Source organism: Labeo rohita, chromosome 10 (genome assembly GCF_022985175.1).
Source record: "Labeo rohita strain BAU-BD-2019 chromosome 10, IGBB_LRoh.1.0, whole genome shotgun sequence".
Taxonomy (NCBI): Eukaryota; Metazoa; Chordata; class Actinopteri; order Cypriniformes; family Cyprinidae; genus Labeo; species Labeo rohita.
Window position 1 is genome coordinate 3487159 of NC_066878.1, and position 21248 is coordinate 3508406.

Genomic DNA, 21248 nt, shown 5'->3' on the forward strand with positions numbered 1-21248 from the left:
TCCTCAGTAGATCTAGTTCAATACATGACAGCTTGTCTTTATATAATAATTAAGACAAATTAATGTGAAATGACAATACTAGTATTAAGTGAAATGAAGGAAATCTTAATGATAGTCAATTATCTGATAGATTGGCCAGAGCTTTCGGTATTAAAAGAAGTGTCTACCGAAACCTGAAGAACTTTCCTTCCACAGATGTTTGTGAACAAACTATACAGCATTTCTTAAAAGTCTCACATGAGGCTGTTTCCCTCGAAGAGAGAGCGAACTGTTCACAGTTGAAAAAAACAGGCCCAAGGTCGGTCGGATGCTCTCGCATTGATAAGCTGACAGGAGGATGTAAGACAATGATTTCTATTACAAAACAAACAGATAGTTTAATGCCGCAAGGCCGTTTGGTCATTGTGCTGTTTAGTCAACATTACTGCACAAAAGTGACAATAAAAAGTGCAGCGATTATGTTGTTGAACGTGCAATTCAAGGTCGGTTAGTGCTTTACGTAATGCAGTTTCCATTAATTATGATAAAAATAGTCCTGGATTTAACATTTCCTGCCCTTGTGTTAACATTTAAACTTTTGAAAATGTTATTTCACCTTGTTTATTCGATTTTAATTGGACTTCCTACAGTTCGTTTGAAATTAAGCAGCCCCTTTGTTAACAAACTGGCCTTGAGCGGGAACTTTTAAAAGGTGAAACACCACAGCATCATTATCTGATCAACACGAGCGCAGTTTCAAACAACACAGAAGAATATTTCACTTCAAATGCTTTTATTTAAATAAATGTTTGTGTCCTGGTAACAAGATCACATCTGCTTCTGTTTAAAGGGCTTTTATCGTGAACCTCTGTGAGTATTTTTAGTTAATACACCTGAAAAAATAAAAACAAAAAAGAGGGATAATTGCTAAAGGCTGTGTGCCGCTGTGTGGTACAACAACTGAACTCAGGATGAAAGTGATTAATCCACCGTGCTACCAATTCCTGCGAGAGAAAGACAGAGAGGGAACGAGAAAGGGAGAGAGAGACATCTCCAGATGTAAGACCAAATCCAGGTACATTATAAAATAGGTCACATTTCCCAGAATGCCCCTTCTCTCTTGTTTCCAAAATGAAATTGCTCCATTTTTCTCCTTCCACATGCTGAATGACTCGGGGTGTCTCAAGGGCCCGGTGTATCAAGAGGGCAGAGACAGAAGTAATTCGGTCCTGGCTGTTCGTTAGGCTCCGTGTGAGAGTTTCTCCCCACTCTGAACAGCAATTACGGCGGGATGATTAATCCATCGTGTTGACCGGCTCAACACAAAGAAGATGATTGGCTGCGTTAAGGCACCGGCTTGGAAGCCTCGCACCAGGGCATATTTGCAAACATGGCGGTCACAAGAAGGTTTAACATGGTTACTCTGGTCTCTGGCGCTCACGAGGAGAGCATGAACCATCTGGGATCCGTGCCACATGGAGAGTCACGGGATGCCATCCAAAGCTGCTTGGAAATGGCAGTGTGTGAATTCGCACCATAATATATTGGCACTTAGCTTTCTGGAATTCTAGGACTTGAATGTTGGACTGCAACGCCAGCGCTCTCTCTAATTCAACCCCATCAATAACTGAAACTTGAGCAGACAGACTGATTGACTTAACTGTTGTGCTCATTTGCATACACTTAGCCTCTGGTCTATCAGTCCCGGAAAACAATCCCAGCATGCAATTGTAAGCTATGTTTGTAGCACTTTGAAAAAAAAACAGAATGAGTTTGCTCTAAACAGGCAAAGCACTTAGGCGTTAAAACAAGCCGTTAAGGATGGCTTTGATGTCCAGATGGGGAAAGGAATATGACACTGACTTTAATTGCTCCTGGAAATGAGAGTGGATTCTGAGTGGATGGAAGTACTTTGAATTATCTGACGCTAATTTAAATGCAGAAAAGGGGTTTCATTCCAGTTTTCTATGACTGTTTTAGTAGGAAAACAAAAACCACTATTACTGTTACTCATTTGCATCTATCTATCTATCTATCTATCTGTCTATCTATCTATCTATCTATCTATCTATAATCTGTCTCTCTGTTAAGTAATTATTACAATTTAAAAACTTTTCTATTTGAATATATTTCTGCTGAATTTTCAGCATCATTACTCCAATCTTCAATGTCACATGATCTTTCAGAAATCATTCTAATAAGCTGATTTGGTTCTCAAGAAAGATTTCTTATTATATGTGACCCTGGACCACAAAACCAGTCGTAAGGGTCAATTTTTTGAAACTGAGATTTATACATCAACTTAAAGCTGAATAAATACATTTTTCATTTATGTATGGTTTGTTAGTATAGGACAATATTTAAAAATCTGGAATCTGAGGGTGAAAAAAAAAAATAAATAAATATATATATATATATATATATATATACATATATTGAAAAAAAAGCATCTTTAAAGTTGTCCAAATGAAGTTCTTAGCAATGTATATTACTAATCAAAAATTAGAATTTGATATATTTACAATTGGAAATTTACAAAATATCTTCATGAAACATGATCTTTACTTAATATCCTAATGATTTTTGGCGTAAAAGAAAATTTGATAATTTTGACCCATACAATCTGTTATTGGCTGTTGCTACAAATATAATTTTTCAGGATTCTTTAATGAATAGAAATCTTTTAACATCTTAAATGTATATCTATTACATACTGCAAATAATTTTTGTTTACATAATTTTGATACCTATTTATAATACTTGAGCTGCTTGTGTGGCTGCGCACACTTAAACAGATTTACTTTTCCATCACGACAGACCGAATCAGTTTTCTACTTTTCATTTTTCCTCATTCCTTCTTTATCTCTCTCTTTCTCTAATCTCTCCCACTCTCTCTATTTTTCTCCCTCTCCAAACCGTGCTGACAACTAGATGTGTCTGTGGCCTTTATACACGGAGGCAGAAGGGAAAAACTATTCATTCGTTCTGAGAACCGTATGATTTTTTTCAAGCCGGAGGGAGACTTGATTGGTTCCAGGGAAGAAACACCAGCTAACAAATCACACAGGACTCTGTGCTCTGAGATCGTCGCGTAGCGTGAGGGACGAGTCTCCACGGTCTGATGTGCTACACAGAAAGATCTGAAGAGATGATGTCCAGCGTCCTCCCTCAGAGACTTTCATTTCGTGAAGAAACATGGTCAAAACGTCCCCTTTGCACCCTAAACTTCACTGTTACCATGGCGCCTTGAAGTACCCAGTTGCACAAACTTATGAGTGCCGTCTGATTGGCCAGAAATCTCGGCGAGAGTAAAAGCTGGCAGAAGTCTAATCAGTAAGATATGAGTAATGGAGTCTCAGCTTCCCTCTTAATGAAGTCAGCATCTCTGGGACGTCCCCCAACAACAACCACCCCCCAGTCGGCCCGTTCTGGCACCCTCAAATAGTCCCTCCTCTTCTCACGTCTTACTGCCCTCTCTCTTTTTCCAGTGCTCTCTCTGGAGCACTCAGGATGTAGCAGCTGCTTGTTGCCTTTGATTTAGACTTGCCCCAGATATGCTCCCTAATGAGCTGAGTGCCCAATCAATAATTTACCTGAGTCTGAGTGAGAAGCAGGCTGATCAGAGCTTTTTAAAAAGAGAACTGCAATCAGCGCTATTCAGAAACCTGTTTTTTTGACTCATCCTTCCATTTCTCTCCCTCTCTCTCTTTTACTATGTGCCATTGTTTGTGAAACAAGAGGGTAAACTTCTCGCTGATTTTTTAAATTTATTTTTTTCCCCAGTTCCTCCTGATGACCCAGTGATAATCGGAGCGCCTGTGGTGAGCTTGCGTGCAGGCGATTCGCTGAACCTCACCTGCCATGCAGACAACGCCAAACCGGCTGCCTCCATTATCTGGATCCGTAACGGAGAGGTGCTGAACGGTGCCGCGTACACCAAGGTACGGCAGATCCCTGCTGCTTGCGGTACCGTGATGGAATTTTAGGCATTATAAATGTGTTAAATCTTCAACTGATTGCACCTATGGCGCTCAAAAAAGTGTTTTGTTTCAAACTGAACATTTATATCTAACTATTATGCCAAAAAAATGCTAAACATTTCAGATTGTTCAAATGTGCATCTTATTGAGTGTTTGGTTTCAAACTGAATAATGGAATGTTCCGTTTTGAACATTTGTATGCTTCTGTAAGACCCAAAAAAATGTTTACATTTTGTTTTACATTTTGATTCAGTTCAGATGTGCGTGTGACATCCAAAATGATGCCTGAAACATTTTGATTTGATTCAGAAAGCTTTCCACAAATGTTTTGGCTCATGTGATACCCCAAAAAGCTGTCTCAAAAGTTTGGTTCAAATTGAATGATCAAATGATCAAAAGATTTGTGAGCTCAAACATTTCCCAAAAACTGTCTTGAGTGTTTCATTTCAAATTGAGTGATCTATCATTCCCAAAATGTTGTTTTGAATGTTTTAGATTCAGCTTGTGCATCTGATGCTCGAAAACGTCTGAAATTGTTTTCGATTCAGTTCAAACATGCATATAATGACCAAAAATACTGTACTGAATATTCATTTCAAAGTGAATCAAGTCTGTGATGCTCAAAAATGATGTATTAAATGATTTAGGTTTCGTTCAGGGCTATATGCTTACTTTTCTTTTACTTAAAAAAAAAAAGGAGCACAGTTAAATTTTAGGAGCACCTTCTAATCAATAATCAAAAAATCTGATCAAATTAGTATTTGACTCAGGGGATTTACAGGGGAGTTTTGTTTTTACCTTTGTAATGGCATTTTTCTAACTTTATTAGAAGTGTGTCATCTTTTATGTCATTTTTTTATTATATTTTTTAAGCTTTTTAAAATTTATAATTAAAACAACAGGATAAGAACAAGTAGAATAAGTTACCAATCAAATGAAATCAATATTAACAAAATTAATTTGTACAGAGGTGGCATAGAAGAATACAAAAGTGGCTTGTAGGTGTATTTTCTTATGTTTAATGAGGCGCAGCAGTGGCATGAGTGCAATCGAATTCATAAATTCATGTTGAGATTAATGTTTTAAGTGTAAACTTTTGAATACAGTAATATTAAATAATTAAAATAACTAAAAGAAAGATACTTTAAAAAGGAAACTAAGTCTCCAAGTAGGTGGCAGAAAGTCACTGATTTAATTACTGAATCATTCATTCGATTCGTTCGAAAGACTGATTCATTCAGGAATAAACCAAGTGAATGTCTTTATGAATGGAAAATTGAATCATTGACTCACTAGATTAATTTAAAAACAGACGTTTATTCATAAACGAAACACCGCTGTGTTTGCATGGAGATGCGCAACGGCTCAGCGACTTGTTTCAGACTATTTTTGACAATGAAATAGAGCAAAATCAGGCAATAGTGTTATAGTCAGACAGTGTCACTTAATGTTAAATTCTTGTTTATTTAACTGTTGTATTAAATCAAAATCTCATTTACAAACTCCCTTAAAAGTCATTAAAGCTGTCACTCATCGGAATCTCACAAAGGTCCATTATAATCAACGGAGCTCTCTGCACTGCACGCTGAATCTCTTATTTACACTCTCTCTACACTTTGTTTATGAAAGGATTCAAAGAGATTTGTCTGTGATACATTACTCAGCGTTGCAAAAACATAGAAACCTTTGAAGCTCCCCACAGCGTAAACACAAATAAGCTGATTGGGTCAGTCGCACATATTTTTTGATAGTCGCATGCAGTAGTTTTGGTCGCACTGTAGAACATTCAAAAACTTCTAGGTTCTAGGTTTATTTGTTGAAGGCTGAATCATGACCTGAATGTGCCTATGACCAAGAATACATATTTGAGTGTTTAAACATATGCTGTTTAAAAACATTTCAATTCAATTTGAAGGTTCAAGCGCTTCTATGACAGCAAAAAATGCTGTCTAGGTGAATAACTGTGTAGGTTTGGAGACAAGGCCTGTATATTTGACAGTTTTTTTTTTTTTGTTTTTTTTTTGCCTACAGTTGATATTTTCAATATTACCCCTCTATTACTTGTCAAAAAAAAGAGTCTCTCATGAAATCCTGCACTCCGCCTGACTGCGTGTCCTCGAAACGCTCGGCTCTGTCAAATTAATGACAAGTGAGGACTAATTTTTAATTTAATCCTTGGGGCAAAGTAAAGCTGTAATGCAGTGCTTTAAATATGTCATAATGGAAAGACATTCCAGCACTCCATTATGAATGTGTTCCTCAGCAATTTGCTCAGTTTGTCAGCTTTAGGGAGAAAATTGAGAGAGCAGGAAATGTGTTTAAAGGGCCGCTCGTACTATGATTGGAGAGCGTAATCTGCTCATTTTGAGTAAGCTGAACCCCTCAGCACCCACCGGAGAGAGTCCCTTCATTAATTAACCAGACCTAATTTAGACACAAGCAAGCTAGACAGGTTACCTCTTTTTTTTCGAACAGAAGTAGTGCTTTCAAATCTGTTCTACACTTGGGAGACTCTTTTAAATCCTTCTGAAATCAAGTGCCTCCATGAGACAGATAAAAACAAAGCTATTCACGTCTCTAAACTCATGGCAGTGTAAACTGGATATTAGATGTCGTTTTAATGAAAATAGGAGTGTTATAAAACACCCTGCAGAACTGAGGAGAGGAATGTACACAGGAATTGCTTTGGATTAATCTGTTAAACATGTTCAGAGGTGCTGGTTCAACCTCCTGCTTCCTCCGTTTTCACAGTAAATGTGTGTTTTTCCTTGCCGCAACTCAGTGTGTCAACACGATTAAGGATGAATTGAGATCACAGGATGGTTTCACACTGATTTTCAGCTTCATCTATTGAATTGTCACCACAGTCAGACAGAAAATCAACAGCTCTGACAAAATAACCATAATGCATTTAATCACACACTTATCCGATGTGTGCGCATTAGCCATTTTGTTGTAGTGGTGTTGCTATAGGAGCATCTCAGATTCACTTGCTTCATTTGTTTGTATATTTATTATTTATGGGACCTTAAAAAGTTTTTACATTTTATTTTTACTATTTTTACTTATTTATTGGATCACAAATACAGTAAAATCTGTAATATTGTGAAATATTATTACAATATAAAATATCCATTTTCTGTTTTAATATACTTACAAATTTAATTTATTCCTGTCTTGACAAAACTAAATTTTCAGTAGCCGTTAATACAACCTTCAGTGTCACATGATCCTTCAGAAGTCATTTAAATATGCTGATTTGCTGTTCAAGAAGCATTTATTATGATTACTAATATTTATGATTACTAATATTTATGTTCAGATTTTTTGATACTGGTGTTCCCATCATGCACTGGGACATGAATAATTAATAAGGTAGACTTTTCCCCTTGTTTTTCGGCTGTATTTACACAGTTTTAGCATCGTTTTTGTTGTTAGATTTAGTAGCTTGTGGTTTTGTTCCATCTGGAGTTCATTTTCTCCTCAGAATGACACATTCATACTCAAACATGATCCACGGAATGTTAGAATTGAAGTCTCTGTGTTCGGATAAGTGTCAATTTAATGATAATGTAGATGTATCTACACGATATCTATTGTATAATTTATTTACACTTTAAAAGCATGGCTTATTTATGTGCTATATTAAGTCAAATTAAATTATTGCTTTGACTTTTTTTTTACTGGCCAAGCTAAAGTTACTTATTTTCTTTGTTAAATTTACTTAAATTAGGTAAGTAGATTTGATTAATTTTATACAGTTTTATGCAAAAGTTTAGGGACCCCCTGCAGAATCTGTGAAAAATTTAATAATTTTAACAAAATAAGAGAGATCATTCAAAATGCATGCTGTTTTTTTTATTTAGTACTGTCCTGAGTAAGATATTTTACATAAAAGATCTTTACATATAGTCCACAAGACAAAAAAAGCTGAAATTATTAAAATAACACCCTGCAAAAGTTTGTGAATACTGTGTGTGGTTACTTGGATGATCTTTGATTCTCCTTTCGTTTATGAGTCTCTTGTTTCTTCTGAACAGTTGAACTGAACACTGTTCTTCAGAAAAATCCTCCAGGTACTGCAGATTCCTCAGTGTTCCAGCATCTTTTGCATATTTGAACTCTTTCCAGCAGTGACTGTAAGATTTGAGAGCCGGGGGGGTGAAAACTTTTGAACAGGATGAAGATGTCCAAGTTTTTTTTTTTATTTTGTTGAAATATAATTTTTTTCCATTTAGTACTGCCCTTCGAAAGCAACAGAAGATACTTGCATGTTTCCCGGAAGACAAATTATGTACAATTTACCTTGATCTTCAAATTCAAAATGTTTTCACCCCCTGGTTCTTAATGCATCGTGTTTCCTTCTGGAGCATCAGTGAATGTTTGAACCTTTTTTAATAGTTGTGTTTGAGTACCTCAGTTGTCCTCAGTGTAAAAAGAAAAAGATCTCAAAATCATACAGTCACTGCTGGAAAGGGTTCAAATATGCAAAAGATGCTGGAAAACTGAAGAATCTGCAGGTCCTGGAGGATTTTTCTAAAGAACAGTGCTCAGTTTAACTGTTCAGAACAAATAAGGGACTCATGGACAACCATCACAAAACAAAAAAAACAAAAACAATCGTAGATCATCCAGGTAACCACACACAGTATTAAGAAACAAGGGTTCCCAAACTTTTGCAGGGGGTTATTTTAATAATTTCAGCTATTTCTTTGTCTTGTGGACTCTATGTAAACATCTTTAATGTAAATTTTCTTATTCAGGATAGTACTAAAAAATTACCACATGCATTTTGTAGGATCTCTCTTAGAATTATTCACATTTTCACAGATTCTGCAAGGGGTTCCCAAACTTTTGCATAAAACTGTAAGTGAAATGATATATAATTATGTAATGTATACTTAATTTCTTTATAATGGTTAAGTTCAATAGTAATTAGATTGTAAAATTTACTTAATGTGTTAGTACAAATTGTTATGAAGATTTTTTAAAGTTTTTCTTTTTTTAAAGATTTTTTTTTTTCAGTGTACCAATAAAATGAACAGCAGTTGAAATGTAAAGAACACTGTAGTGATTATCTTGTTTCAAAGTGGAAATATTGTTGTTTTCACAACAAATGGCAGGTAAAAGTATGGGAATGCTGTGTCTCATCTCTCAAAATCAGTGAAAAATCCTCATGTCTGTATTTTGGATTGAGTTTAACTTGATTATGTGCCTAAAACTTTGATTTATAACTGAATGCAGTGAATGCCTAATGACTGGAGAGCCTCGTCTCATCATAACACAATTACCTTTTAGAAAAATGTCAGATGATAAAAGCACGAGAGATTTGAATTTTTCATTTTTCTCCAGGAATCGAGCTCCACTCTGAACACTCTTTATTGCGTTATTTGATTAATTCTGCGAGAGAAGCTGTTATAGCTGCGAGGCTGACGGGTGTTTTAGATGAAGTCAATATCCTTCAAATATCTGTACCAATTTTTTAATAATCTTTCCTCAATAAACACGGTTCCTCCACAATAGCTTGAATACCAGAGCGCGAAAGTGCAGGTAATATCATCGTGAATAAGCTGCTTTGTGATTGACATATGAAGTGTGTAACTTCCAATGAAAGATTCCTCAATACAGATTTCAACACGGAGCTAGTCTGATAACAAAGAAAACATTTCATGTTCATTTGGTACTCGAGACTCAAGGGTTGTTGGGTAGATGGTTTGTTCTGAGACTTCCAACAGAGAGGAGCTGATTGCGAGTCCGCAATCTGTTTTTGACCTACGCTCAAGAGGACGCCCAAGGATAGACCATCTCGAATTGTTTAGCTTTTTTTTTTACTTTTTTTCCCTGTGAATATGATCGACCATCTGCAAAATGCTGCTCCCTGACACTTTAAGGCTCACAATGTTTGTGTTTTCACGCAGACGCTGTTGCGAGATGGCAGAAGAGAAAGCACGGTCAGCACGCTCCACATCTCCGCGTCGAACATCGAGAGCGGCCAGCAGATCACCTGCCGTGCTTCCAACAAAGCGGCGCCTAACGGCAAGGAGGCCACGGTCACCATCGACATCCAACGTGAGTGGGTCTTCCACCGACCGCGCTTCTGTTCAAACACAATTAGCGACAGACACGTTCAAGCTCACGTTCCCCTTCCAAATCCCGCGACCTGCATTCTGTTCTGAGTGTTTCTAGTGTTTTCCTGTCTGTGTGGATAAATTATTCACATGTGAAAATCCGCTATGTGCTGTCCTATTTTCTTTATCCAAACAGCCGTTGTGTATGCATGCGATCTGATGTCTGAGCACATGTCGTGCTTCGCTCCACAGACACACAAGACTTGACACAATTTTTGTTTTGCCTTGTTTTTTGTCTTGGAGAAGCAATTGTGAAAGTGACAGTTTCTCTGTACGCAGCATACAGGGACGTTTCTAAGCTTTAAGCCGGTTATTGTAGACGTAAGTGCTAATTGTTCGTTTTTAAATGTCGGAAGAATTGAACACGGCCAGATCCTGCTTCTGTATACAGGCGTTTCGTTTATTTTTATTTATAGCAGTCTGTCAAAAGTGTATCTGAAAGCACTAAAATGAAAGGCCTTAACTAATTCAGCGCGAAGATTAGCTCTTGATGAAATATTTCTGACAATGTATGCATAGGGAACAAAGGCGTTCTTTCAACTCTCTCAAGTGTTGAAAGATATTAAGTCTGACTAATAAAGCAGAAAATATATCATATTGAAAGATCCACAAGTTCTGACAGCTCCTTTCTTCACGTCCGTAAAGTATGTTTTATTGCCCAGAAGGAATGCACCTCAGCACAATGGAGCTCAAATTCTGAATTGAAAGCGGAAAACGGAAAACGTTTGTGTTTTTTTTCCTTCTCCAGACTCGGCCCAAATCGTTTTGTCATGCAAAACAATGGAAGAGTTTAACTGTAAGCCTCTTTCCTCCCTGGATTGCGCAGGCGCCCTTGATTGGTCAGTTTTGACGATGTCGCCACTTTGAGGGCCAATGAAATCCTTTGTTTAATTAATCATGATTAGAGAACATCAAATCAGCCAGGTTTCAGATTATATCCACTCTCCTACACTACAAGTCAAAAGTTTGGAATAATTCATATTTATATATTTTCTAATGGTCTCTTATGTTCACCAAGGCATTTATTTGATAAAAATTACAGTATTTTATTATTTAAAAGTGTGATTTATACCAATGAACCACCTGAATTTTCATCATTACTCCAGTTTTAAGTGTCACTTAAAGATCCTTCAGAAATCATTCTAATGTGCTGATTTGCTTGTCAAGAAACATTTCTTATTAGCAATGTTGATTTTTTTTATTGCTTATTATTGTGGAAACCATGATACACTGGCATTCAAAAGTTTTGTGTAAAATTAGGGCTATCAAACGATTAATTGCGATTAATTAGTGTGTACTGTGTGTAATTATGTATATATAAATGCAAACACATTCATGTATATGTATATGTAAGAAATATTTACAAGTATATGTATTTATTATAATTTTTATATAATTTTTTGTACATAAATAACATTTCTCTTTAATATATACATTAATGTGTGTGTATTTATATATACACACAGTACACACACATATATTAGGCAAAGTCAAACTTTTATTTTGTATGTGATTAATCGCAATTAATCATTTGACAGACCTAAAAAAATCATTATTTTGTTAAGCAAGGATGCATTAAATTGATCAGAAGTGACAGTAAAAACAATTTTAATATTACTAAATATTTCTATTTCATATAAATGCTGTCGTGTTTAACTTTATTTATCCATATTAATAAGACAAATTCATTTGGTGTTATAAATTGAACACCAAATCAGCATATTAGACTGATTTCTGATCATGTGACATATTCATGTGACACTGGGGACTGGCATAATTTTTGGTGAAAATTCAGCTTTGCATCACAGGAATAAATTATATTTTAAAATATATTCAAATAGAAGACAGTTGCTTTAAATTGTAATATTATTTTACATTATTATTTACTGTATTTAAATACATTCAGCCTTAAGCACAAGAAACATTTTTTTAAACTTTATTAAATCTTAATTATTCCACAGTAGTGTATGTGTAAGTCAGTGAAATTGCCACAAATAAGCTAACTGCTGTTGTCAAGATTAATTTAGCTCACGAGTCATGGAGGCTCACTTGAACTTCCCTTTAGCCATCTTTATCAGAATAATTTACGCCGTGTCTAACCTGAGCCCGTGCGGTCTGGCGTTTGAGATGTGGCCAGTCTAACGCGAGGAAACAGTTCAGTGAAGTGGAGACCCCGCTGTAGGCCACACACTGGAAGAACATGTGCTGGGTAAATAAGTGATGACTGAGAGCAGAGAGGTGCTAGAACCTTTGGGCCACAGCGGCCCATAGGGAGCTCCAACCGGCACCAGGGGCGCTTTCCTAACACTTCATGCCATCAATATTTATAAAAGACAGCTGTTAAGTGATGTGCGATGAGGGAAATGTGTTTTGTGGCAGAGCTGGCAAAAGATGTTTTCCACTGTTCCCAGAGATTACTTACTGAAATCAGTTTCATTATATCTCACATGCTGTTTTTTCCATTTATTCTTCTCTGTAGGTAATTGCCCAACAACAACAGATATAAATTGCTCTGGCCTGATATAATACAGCGACGTGAAAGAGTTGCAAGAGTTCATCAGCAGAACGGGAGAATGTTTAGATTTCATTTCGTCTGAAGTTTTAGCATTCCGCCTAAAGTGTATGGCTAATAAACAGCGCCGATCTGTGGGTACATGACTCACCGGTGACCTAAATAAGCGTGTTGCTTTTCACATTTCCGCTGTACTCTGGCCCTTCTCTTCATACCAGACAGAAAACACTTGCTTCTAATCACATATAAGCTCTTAGCTGTGAAAGCAATGGCCTATTCATCAGGGTTCCTGCAGAACCAGCTTCATCTATACTGACCCTGCTGTGAATCACAACCGTTGCTGTATGACCACTTGGGTTGTCCTTCTGACTAACAATAATCTGAATCGTAATGAGCCACAAAACCCTTTTCAACTGCTAAATTTACATAAGTAGTGCGCATGTGCAACCAAAATAAAAAAATGAGCTGTGTAAATAAGTTCAGACCGCTCATTTGCTTACTAACATTGTTGACAGCTGTTAACGTAGGGTTACCGTTTTAGTAATATCATTCTAACTGTAACACTATTAAGATTTCCATTCAAACTGAAAGTATAAATCTAGGCTATGTGCTGCTAGTTTTACAAAACACAAAACTGTGACATTTCATTCGCTGATGCGCTGCACTTGCACTCTTCACTAGAGCACCTGGCAACCCAGCAGAATAAAAGCTTGTTGGTTTTAGGTTTGAAAATGCTGAAAGTTCATAGAAAAAATAAAAAATTGGTAAAAATTATTTGTAAATATTAGCATTATATTTTTAAGTGTACTGTAAAATAATTTTATAATGAAATTATATAATTTATGTATAATATCTTTTGTTTGTGTGTGTGTATATATATGTATATATATATATATATATATGTGTATATATATATATATATATATATATATACATATATGTATGTGTATATATATATAATTTTTATATATTATATACTATTTAAAATGTTTATTATATATACTTTTAAAATAAATATTATTTTATTTTATTTAAAAAATGCTAAATAATGTGGAATAATTTATATATATAAATATTTATATTTAATTTATATTATATAATAACAATGTAAACAGTAATAATTTTTTACAATATGATATCTATCTATCTGTCTATCTATATATATATATATATATATATATATATATATATATATGTATGTATGTATGTATGTATATATAAAATATTATAATGTTATTACATTTAAGTCTTTACAATCACTTTTGATGTGCTTAATCCATCCTTGCTGAAATTTTGTTCATTTCGTTTAATACCAAAAATAAAAATGTGTATGTATATATAATAAATATTAAATAAATATTTTAGCAAATATTAAAATTATATAGATGATAAGTATGATTATTAATTCAAATAACATGGAATATTTTAATATATTTTATATTGAATATTTTTGATGTCTAACACAAGGCAAAATAAAAAAAAATAAAAACAAATAGGAAAAACGAGTAAGAAATGTGTAATTTAATCATCATCTAAAGATTAGTTACATTTTATAAAATGTAAATTGAGACAATTAATTTAACACATTAAAAGTCAGCCATACAGTCATTTTGTGGGATTTCTAATCATTCACTGAAAGCTAAAAGTTCTTTCAGGTACCAGAAATGCTAGGTACCAGAAATGCTTTTTAAGGTTTTAAGTGGACTAAATGTGCAGATGGAATTCTTCAGAACTCCAGCTGTACCATCATCAAACCAGAATAAACCAACCAGGTCCATTTAGTAAATGCAGAGTGGTTTTAGCCAGTCTGTTCAGCAGGGAAACCATTTCTTTCTCTGTGCATTTCTTTAATCATTTTGGCCCTGAGCAGATGGTCTTCCAGTGTGCCAGAGTTAAGGGTTCGTATCGCTCCTCATTGATATGGGTGCTACTTTTTAATTAGTCTGACACCCTTCGAGACTTCTATTCTAGATTCCATTGATTATTTCCATGGAAGCGGACATTCAAAAAAAAAAAAAAACATTTCATTTCTTGGTGGTTCCTCTCCTTACAAAGGATCTCTGGACTCAACCAGTCTTCATAGGCTAGATGCACAAATTAATCTGCAACGTGTTGACATTCACATCTCCAACAGTCTTCTCCTTCCATTCACATGTTCTCTCTTTAAAGGTCATCAGTGCCTCTGAACCGCATTCAGTAATTAAAACTTCCCCATTAAACAACATGTTTCATATTTCATAAAAGCTTGCAGCCCACATCAATCCGCGTCCGCACTTCACTTTATCCCCTTTAGTTTTTCCTCCGTCTTACGATTCAAAAGAGATTTGGCTTTATCGTAAAGGCGCCTAATATTCTTCACAGCAAGTGCTGCCGATAATGCCGTCTGACCCTTTGCTCGAACGTGGCGTGAAGATCTTTCTCGCCGTTAGCTTGTGGGCCTTGGCGTACCGGTTCGTTTAAGAATTAGCACCCAGGAGAGCGGCTCTCCGCTTCTCAAAGTAATTGCCTTGTAAATAAGAGTGGGTTTGAAACAATGCTGTTTGTTAGGAATAATTAATGACCACATGTGCACATGGAGCAGCGTCTGGAGGCCTCTCGTGAGCTCCTGTCGGGTGAACGCACTCACTCTACACAAAGGAAACTGACAAGAGGTGCTTTATCAAGCTCAAGGAAACACTCACTCGCATCCCCCCTTGAGTCCTCCATCCAAAATAGATGCATGCCTCTACGTTTAGAGGACGTGGTGGTTTTGGATGCATATTTGCATGCGATTCTTTTTCGGATTTACAGAAACCTAGAAACCTCCCTAAATCCCAGTGAAGCCCCAGTCCAGCACAAACTTCATTTAAAATGAATGACCACAAATCAGTGTTGATTCTGTACCATCTGAGGACCTGGTATGTTTTCGCAGAAATCCATGTGGACTAATTTGCACTGAGCCTTGTGACATAGTTTCATTTTCAAATATCGCAGCTTGTTTCTGTAGATTTGTTCTAAATGCCACTATAAATGAGTGTCAGCAAGAAGATCTGGAATCATAGTCTGAAGCTAAAAAATCAGAGTGGGTATCATTATAATTTTCTGTGAAATCTGTTATTTCAGACTGCCCAAAATCTGCAGACTGGCTCTGACTTTCGCCAACTAGTGCTGATTTGCCCAGACTGCAAATTCGGTCTAAAATCTGTTTAAAATTTGCATACTGTATTCTAGCCATAAATTATTAGTTCACTCCTGAATTAAAGTTTCCTGGTAATTTGCTCACCCCCATCCAACATCTAAGAATGTCTTTCTTTCTTCAGCTAAAGACATTGAGGTTTTTGAGGAAAACATTCAAGGATTTTTTTCCATATAGTGGACTTAAATGGGGATCAACAGGTTGAAGGTTCAAATTGCAGTTTCATTGCAGCTTCAAAGGGCTCTACACAATCCCAGCCGAGAAATAAGGGTCTTATCTAGCAAAACAATGTGTCATTTTCTAAAAAAAATAATAAAAATTGATATACCTTTTAACCACAAATGCTCATCTTGCACTAGCTCTGCAATGCACGTCCACAACTTCATGCATTACGTAAAAATGTAGAAAAGGTCACGCTTGGTTCTTCGTCTACTTCGATTCAAAAAGGTAGTGTGGGGTGACAAAACTCATTTTCTCCTCCAACTTCAAAATCATCTAACATCATTGTTTTAGCTGTAAAGGGCGTTTGACTTTCTTTGTACATTCGCTTTGTAAACACTGGGTCGGTAGGTACTTCCACCTAGGTCACACGTGACCTTTCCAATGTCAAAGTTGAGCATTTGTGGTTAAAAAAGCATAGGGTACAACGGGGCTAAAGGCACCCCCTAAGAAAAAATGGGCTTTTCACTGTGCCCAAAGTGTATGATTGCAGAAAAATGCATACATTTGCATTGAATATTTATGGAGCAACAGATTTTGTGTGAAAAAAAGTTATACAAGTCATTTATTTTGTTTAAAAATCTTCTAAATGTATGAGGTGGAAAAGGGGGCTCACTTTTTTTTTTTTTTTTTTTTTTTTTAAATATTGTATAAGTTAATACTTGTTCAAAATAATCACTTTAGCAAAGTTTATACTATTTTCTGCTTATTTTGATAAATAAAATATTTATGTTTTGTTCAATAAATATACTGTCATTAAACTGTTAATATAAAACATATATTTTAAAATACAGGAACAAAATCATTTTAAATGTAAAGATTAAAGATTGAAGGAGATGCCATAATAATTTAATATAGATTTACAGTACTACAAGCAAATTGTATTAGTTTTATTATAAGTTTTTATTAGTTTTATTACAAGTTTTATTATAAGATATGATTAATAGCATGTTTTTAAGTATGATGGTTTCATTCGAAACATGGTGATTATCTCTAATATGATATTTACCATCTGAATCTAACAATGTCAACGGATGAAAAAGTCAGTCTTTTATTAATTATCATGTTAATTATTGTGCCTTTTAGATCCAACAGTAGGGGCGCTTTCTACCCCAAATACCATGCTTTTACATATTCTTTCGTTTTTTAAAAACTGCTGTTTTAATTATCTTAAACAAAACTGAAAATCATTAAGAAGATCTTTGTCTCAAGATATATTGAATATTTTAGCAATTCTCATTTGCTACATAAATCGACAACATTTTTTAAAAACATCAAATATTAGATCAAGTAAGCACAGAATCGACTTTGTGCTGCTGCCCTAGATCACATCAAGGATCAGAAAATTTTGCTTGTGTATGTTGAAAAGTGGATGTTTTGGAGTGCTATGTGTGCTACGCCACATTTTTCTGCCATCTAGTGGTTTGGAAGAAAATAATATCAAAGGTACCTTTAACTCTGTTGTACCCTATACATTTTTTTATTTTTATTATTATTATTATTTATTTATTTATTTTTTTTTGATAAAATGACAGATTGTTTTGCTAGATAAGACTCTTATTCCTTGACTGGGATCGTGTGCAGCCCTCTGAAGCTGAATTGAATCTTCAGTTAGGATCCTAAGCCTGTTAATCCACACTGAAGTCTTAATTTCTTTATGACTGAAGAAAGAAAGACATGAACATCTTGGATGTCTTTTGTCTTATTGTTAAAAATTAAATATTTGTTTAATTAAATAAGCTGATACATTTCTTTAAGACAGGTAATGCATGCAATTTATTTATCTGTTTTAAAAGACTGGAAAAAGGGCACCAATGCACACAAGCAATTCCTCTTAATAAGTCATATTCACTTAGAAATAGACACTCAACAGGTTCACTGGGGGAAAAAAAGAAATTGTTGTAGAAACAATTTACATTTAGAAACTGCTTTGAACTAATATTTTCTTGTTAATCATACTCCAGTAGTTTGTTTTATTTACAGCTTTGAAAAAAAAATTTTTCACGGTGATGACAACTGGACGTTAGGTGGTTCAAGGTAATTCATGTTAACGCAGAGAACACGCTTCTTTATTTGAATCAACTGACAGCCCTTAAAAGTAGTATTAATCTGCATTCTCATGAGTAACTCACACGGTACACTGAATAGAAACGTCTGAGCCGTGATAAGTAGAAAGTTGTCCGAGTAGTCCATTTCTCATTTGCTAACGGCTTGCGCCGTATCGCTGTTGTTGTTTCTCTAATGTGTTCGAATGTGCTGCTTTTTCCTTTCAGTGTTCTGCAGAAAAGCTGCAGGTTAGTTTTAAATGACTAGTCCCGCGCCATAAGGCATTATGAATGAAACATCTGTCCCAGGTACAAATACGTTGGGCGAGTGACGGGAGCAGACTGCTAATGAGAAATCAGACCCAGCGTTGTGTCTGGGCTTTCCAGAGGCCTCTAATCACATTCAGACCTGTGGGAGGTGACAGATCTGTCCACTGCGCTTTGACAGGACTGGGGCAGATTGTAGAAGCTTTTCTCATATTAAAGTTTCAGGATTTGGGGGGGAAAACAGCAGGAGGAACCACTGCTGTCTGGAATCGCTGTGATTTGTCGGCATGTCGCTGATGTTTCTACCGCTGGCCTAGTTAATGTCCAACATGCCCTGTGTCCAAACAAACACACGGCACAATCATGCTTTCACAGACAGTTCCTTCGGCTCTGAGCGTGTCAGCGCCTGTCTGTCCGCTGTCACTTCCTGTCTATCTGCTGTCAGTCCTGTCTGTCTGTTGGGGTTTGTGTGTGTGTAATTGGGAAGGAAGGAGCGAAAGCGAACTCTGACGAAGTGGGATAGCCTTGATCCAACCTGCATATTTCAAACTTTCTTTTGTTTTAATTGAAACTGCCAGATTTTTAACGAGAATTCCAGCACCGCATTAAACTCAACTAAATAAAATGTAATTGTTGTCTGAAACAGCTCGATAAAAAGTCTGGGGGTAAATATCGCTTTTGCTTAATGTGAATTTGGCCGCTGTTTGTTTAATTTGTGTAATCAATCTATTTGTTCGTTTCGCCGAAAACTCTCTTTAATCATGCTCATTTTAAAAGTTGTTTAAATTCTAATTCAGCAATTAGAAGGCAAGTTACAGCGCCAATTAATCTTAATGCAAAGTAGCTCCCATTACCGAGAAAAAGAATAATCAAGCCATTCCCACTTTTTAGAGTATTTTTAGTTTGTTCTTTAATCCGCAATTAATCTTTCTGACGAGTGTTTATTAATGAGTGTTTTGTGGAAAAGCTGAAGTTGACCGGCCCTCTCTGCTTCTCCAGATTTCCCACTGGTGAACCTCTCTGTGGAACCGCAGCCTGTTCTGGAAGGCAATCTGGTCAAGTTCCACTGTGCCGCTAAAGCGAATCCCCGTGTCACTCATTACAGGTGAGAGCTCACACACACAGACCAGAAACTGGTTTTCTATCTCAGTATCTCATTCTTTCACTCTCCTGATGTTTTTCTCCTGATGCCTTCACGGAAAAACCACATGAATTTCACATGCGAACACACGTTCATCGCGTATGCATGCAAAGCTGCATGATAAATTAATGTGTTTTTGCTTTAACACGTGATTGTATGGAAATAGCAACTGAGGCACAATGTGACACATTGAGAGCTTGCGCTCTGAAACCACCCAAAAATCATATGCAAATTTAGTAATTTGAAATTCATGTTTTTTCTGCATGCTTTTACTTGTACATTACTTTGTCTAAAAAAAAACAGTGTGGCCAATGGCTCTACAGCAAGTTTTAATTTCTTTCCATTTATTTATTTATTTCTGGTTGTGGCATCACAATGTGGTGAAAGCTGATCCAATAAATAAATTGTGATCCAGTACTTTAATATGATAACAAAGTTAGTTATTTTATTGTCTTTATTTTATTCAAATTAATGCATTTGTTTTGATACGTATACACTATATCTTTTTTTTTTTCTTTTTTGCAATAAATTTAAAGTAAAAACATTTATAAATGTAGCTGCAAGCAGCAATTATGGGCCAAGCACTAGGCAAGCAAGTAATTTTAAGATGATTTTAGTCAAAACGGGTGAAAAATTAAAAATTAAAAAAACAAGCACTGGTAATATGATTTAATGGGTTATCACTTTTGACCAATAGGTCAAATCGATGTGGTACGTTAAGTGTGAGGTGACAATGACACACACAAATTTTGGTGTCAATATGTCAAAGCTTTGCAGAGATAAGGCCTTGGAGTGATTTTGGCATCATGGCTCAAATTTGTTGCATTGCTATGCAAAAAATGGTTTTATCTATTGACACAAAATCCATAACTTTGTGTCAGCACAGCCTGAAGATGATCTGACTCGATTTTGGTGAAAATTGGATGAACGGTCGTGGAGGAGTTCGAAAAAGTGTGTTACTTTTTACGAAAAGGTGGCACTGTTACCAAATTGATGTGGTGTGGTCAGTGTGAGGTGACAATGGCACATACAAATTTTGGTATGTAAAAGCTTTGCAGAGATACAGCCTCAGATGGCATCTTTCCAGCAAATTTGTTGATGTGTTAAACGAAAGTCGTTTCGAATATCGACACAAAATCCATAACTTTTTGCCAGCATGATCTGAAGATTCAAATTTGGTGAAAATCGGACCAACAGACTAGGAGGAGTTTGAACAAGTAGGTTTTCAACATTAATCAGAATGGCAGACAATAGGCCAATTTAATGAAATGTTATTAGCGTTTTTTTGAAAAATAACTTTTGGCTACAAGGTGGCACTTCCACAAACTTTTTGAGTACTGTCAGGGAATGGTGCCGAAGACACATAGCTAGTTTCGTAACGATAGGCCATGCGATCGCAAAATTCAAAATGGCTAATGCCCAAAATGGCTGACATGCTCCACCAAATCTAAAGAGACCATTTTTGTGGTTTTTGGTCAAACCATTCAGAAGTTATAAGCAAAAATAACCATTTTTCATATCTCCTGACCACTAAGTGGCACTGCGCCGAAACACTGCAGGTAGCCTCAGGTCATCAACACACAACAAGTTTGGTCTCAATACGCCAAACCGTCCACATCCATTTTTGCGTGCAAATTTTTTGCAAGGATTCCTTTATGCATTATTCAAGAACAGTTTGACTAATCAACTTCAATTCCATAAAATTTTGCCAGCATGGTCTGAAGATGATCTGAGCCAATTTTGGTGAAAATCAGACAAACCGTCTAGGACGAATTTGAAAAAGTAGGTTTTTCGAACAATTA

At 35.8% G+C, this 21248-nt stretch overlaps 1 protein-coding gene across 4 annotated transcripts in view; it reads left to right on the forward strand.

Annotated features, from left to right (window-relative positions):
• Window positions 1-21248, forward strand: part of kirrel3a (kirre like nephrin family adhesion molecule 3a) — a 178222-nt gene that overhangs the window by 120856 nt on the left and 36118 nt on the right. For all 4 annotated transcript variants that reach the window (XM_051120608.1, XM_051120605.1, XM_051120606.1 and 1 more), the window contains exons 4-6: window positions 3763-3920; window positions 9878-10028; window positions 19305-19410. In XM_051120608.1, coding sequence (XP_050976565.1) covers window positions 3763-3920; window positions 9878-10028; window positions 19305-19410 — 415 coding nt within the window. The remainder of the gene's footprint in view (window positions 1-3762; window positions 3921-9877; window positions 10029-19304; window positions 19411-21248) is intronic.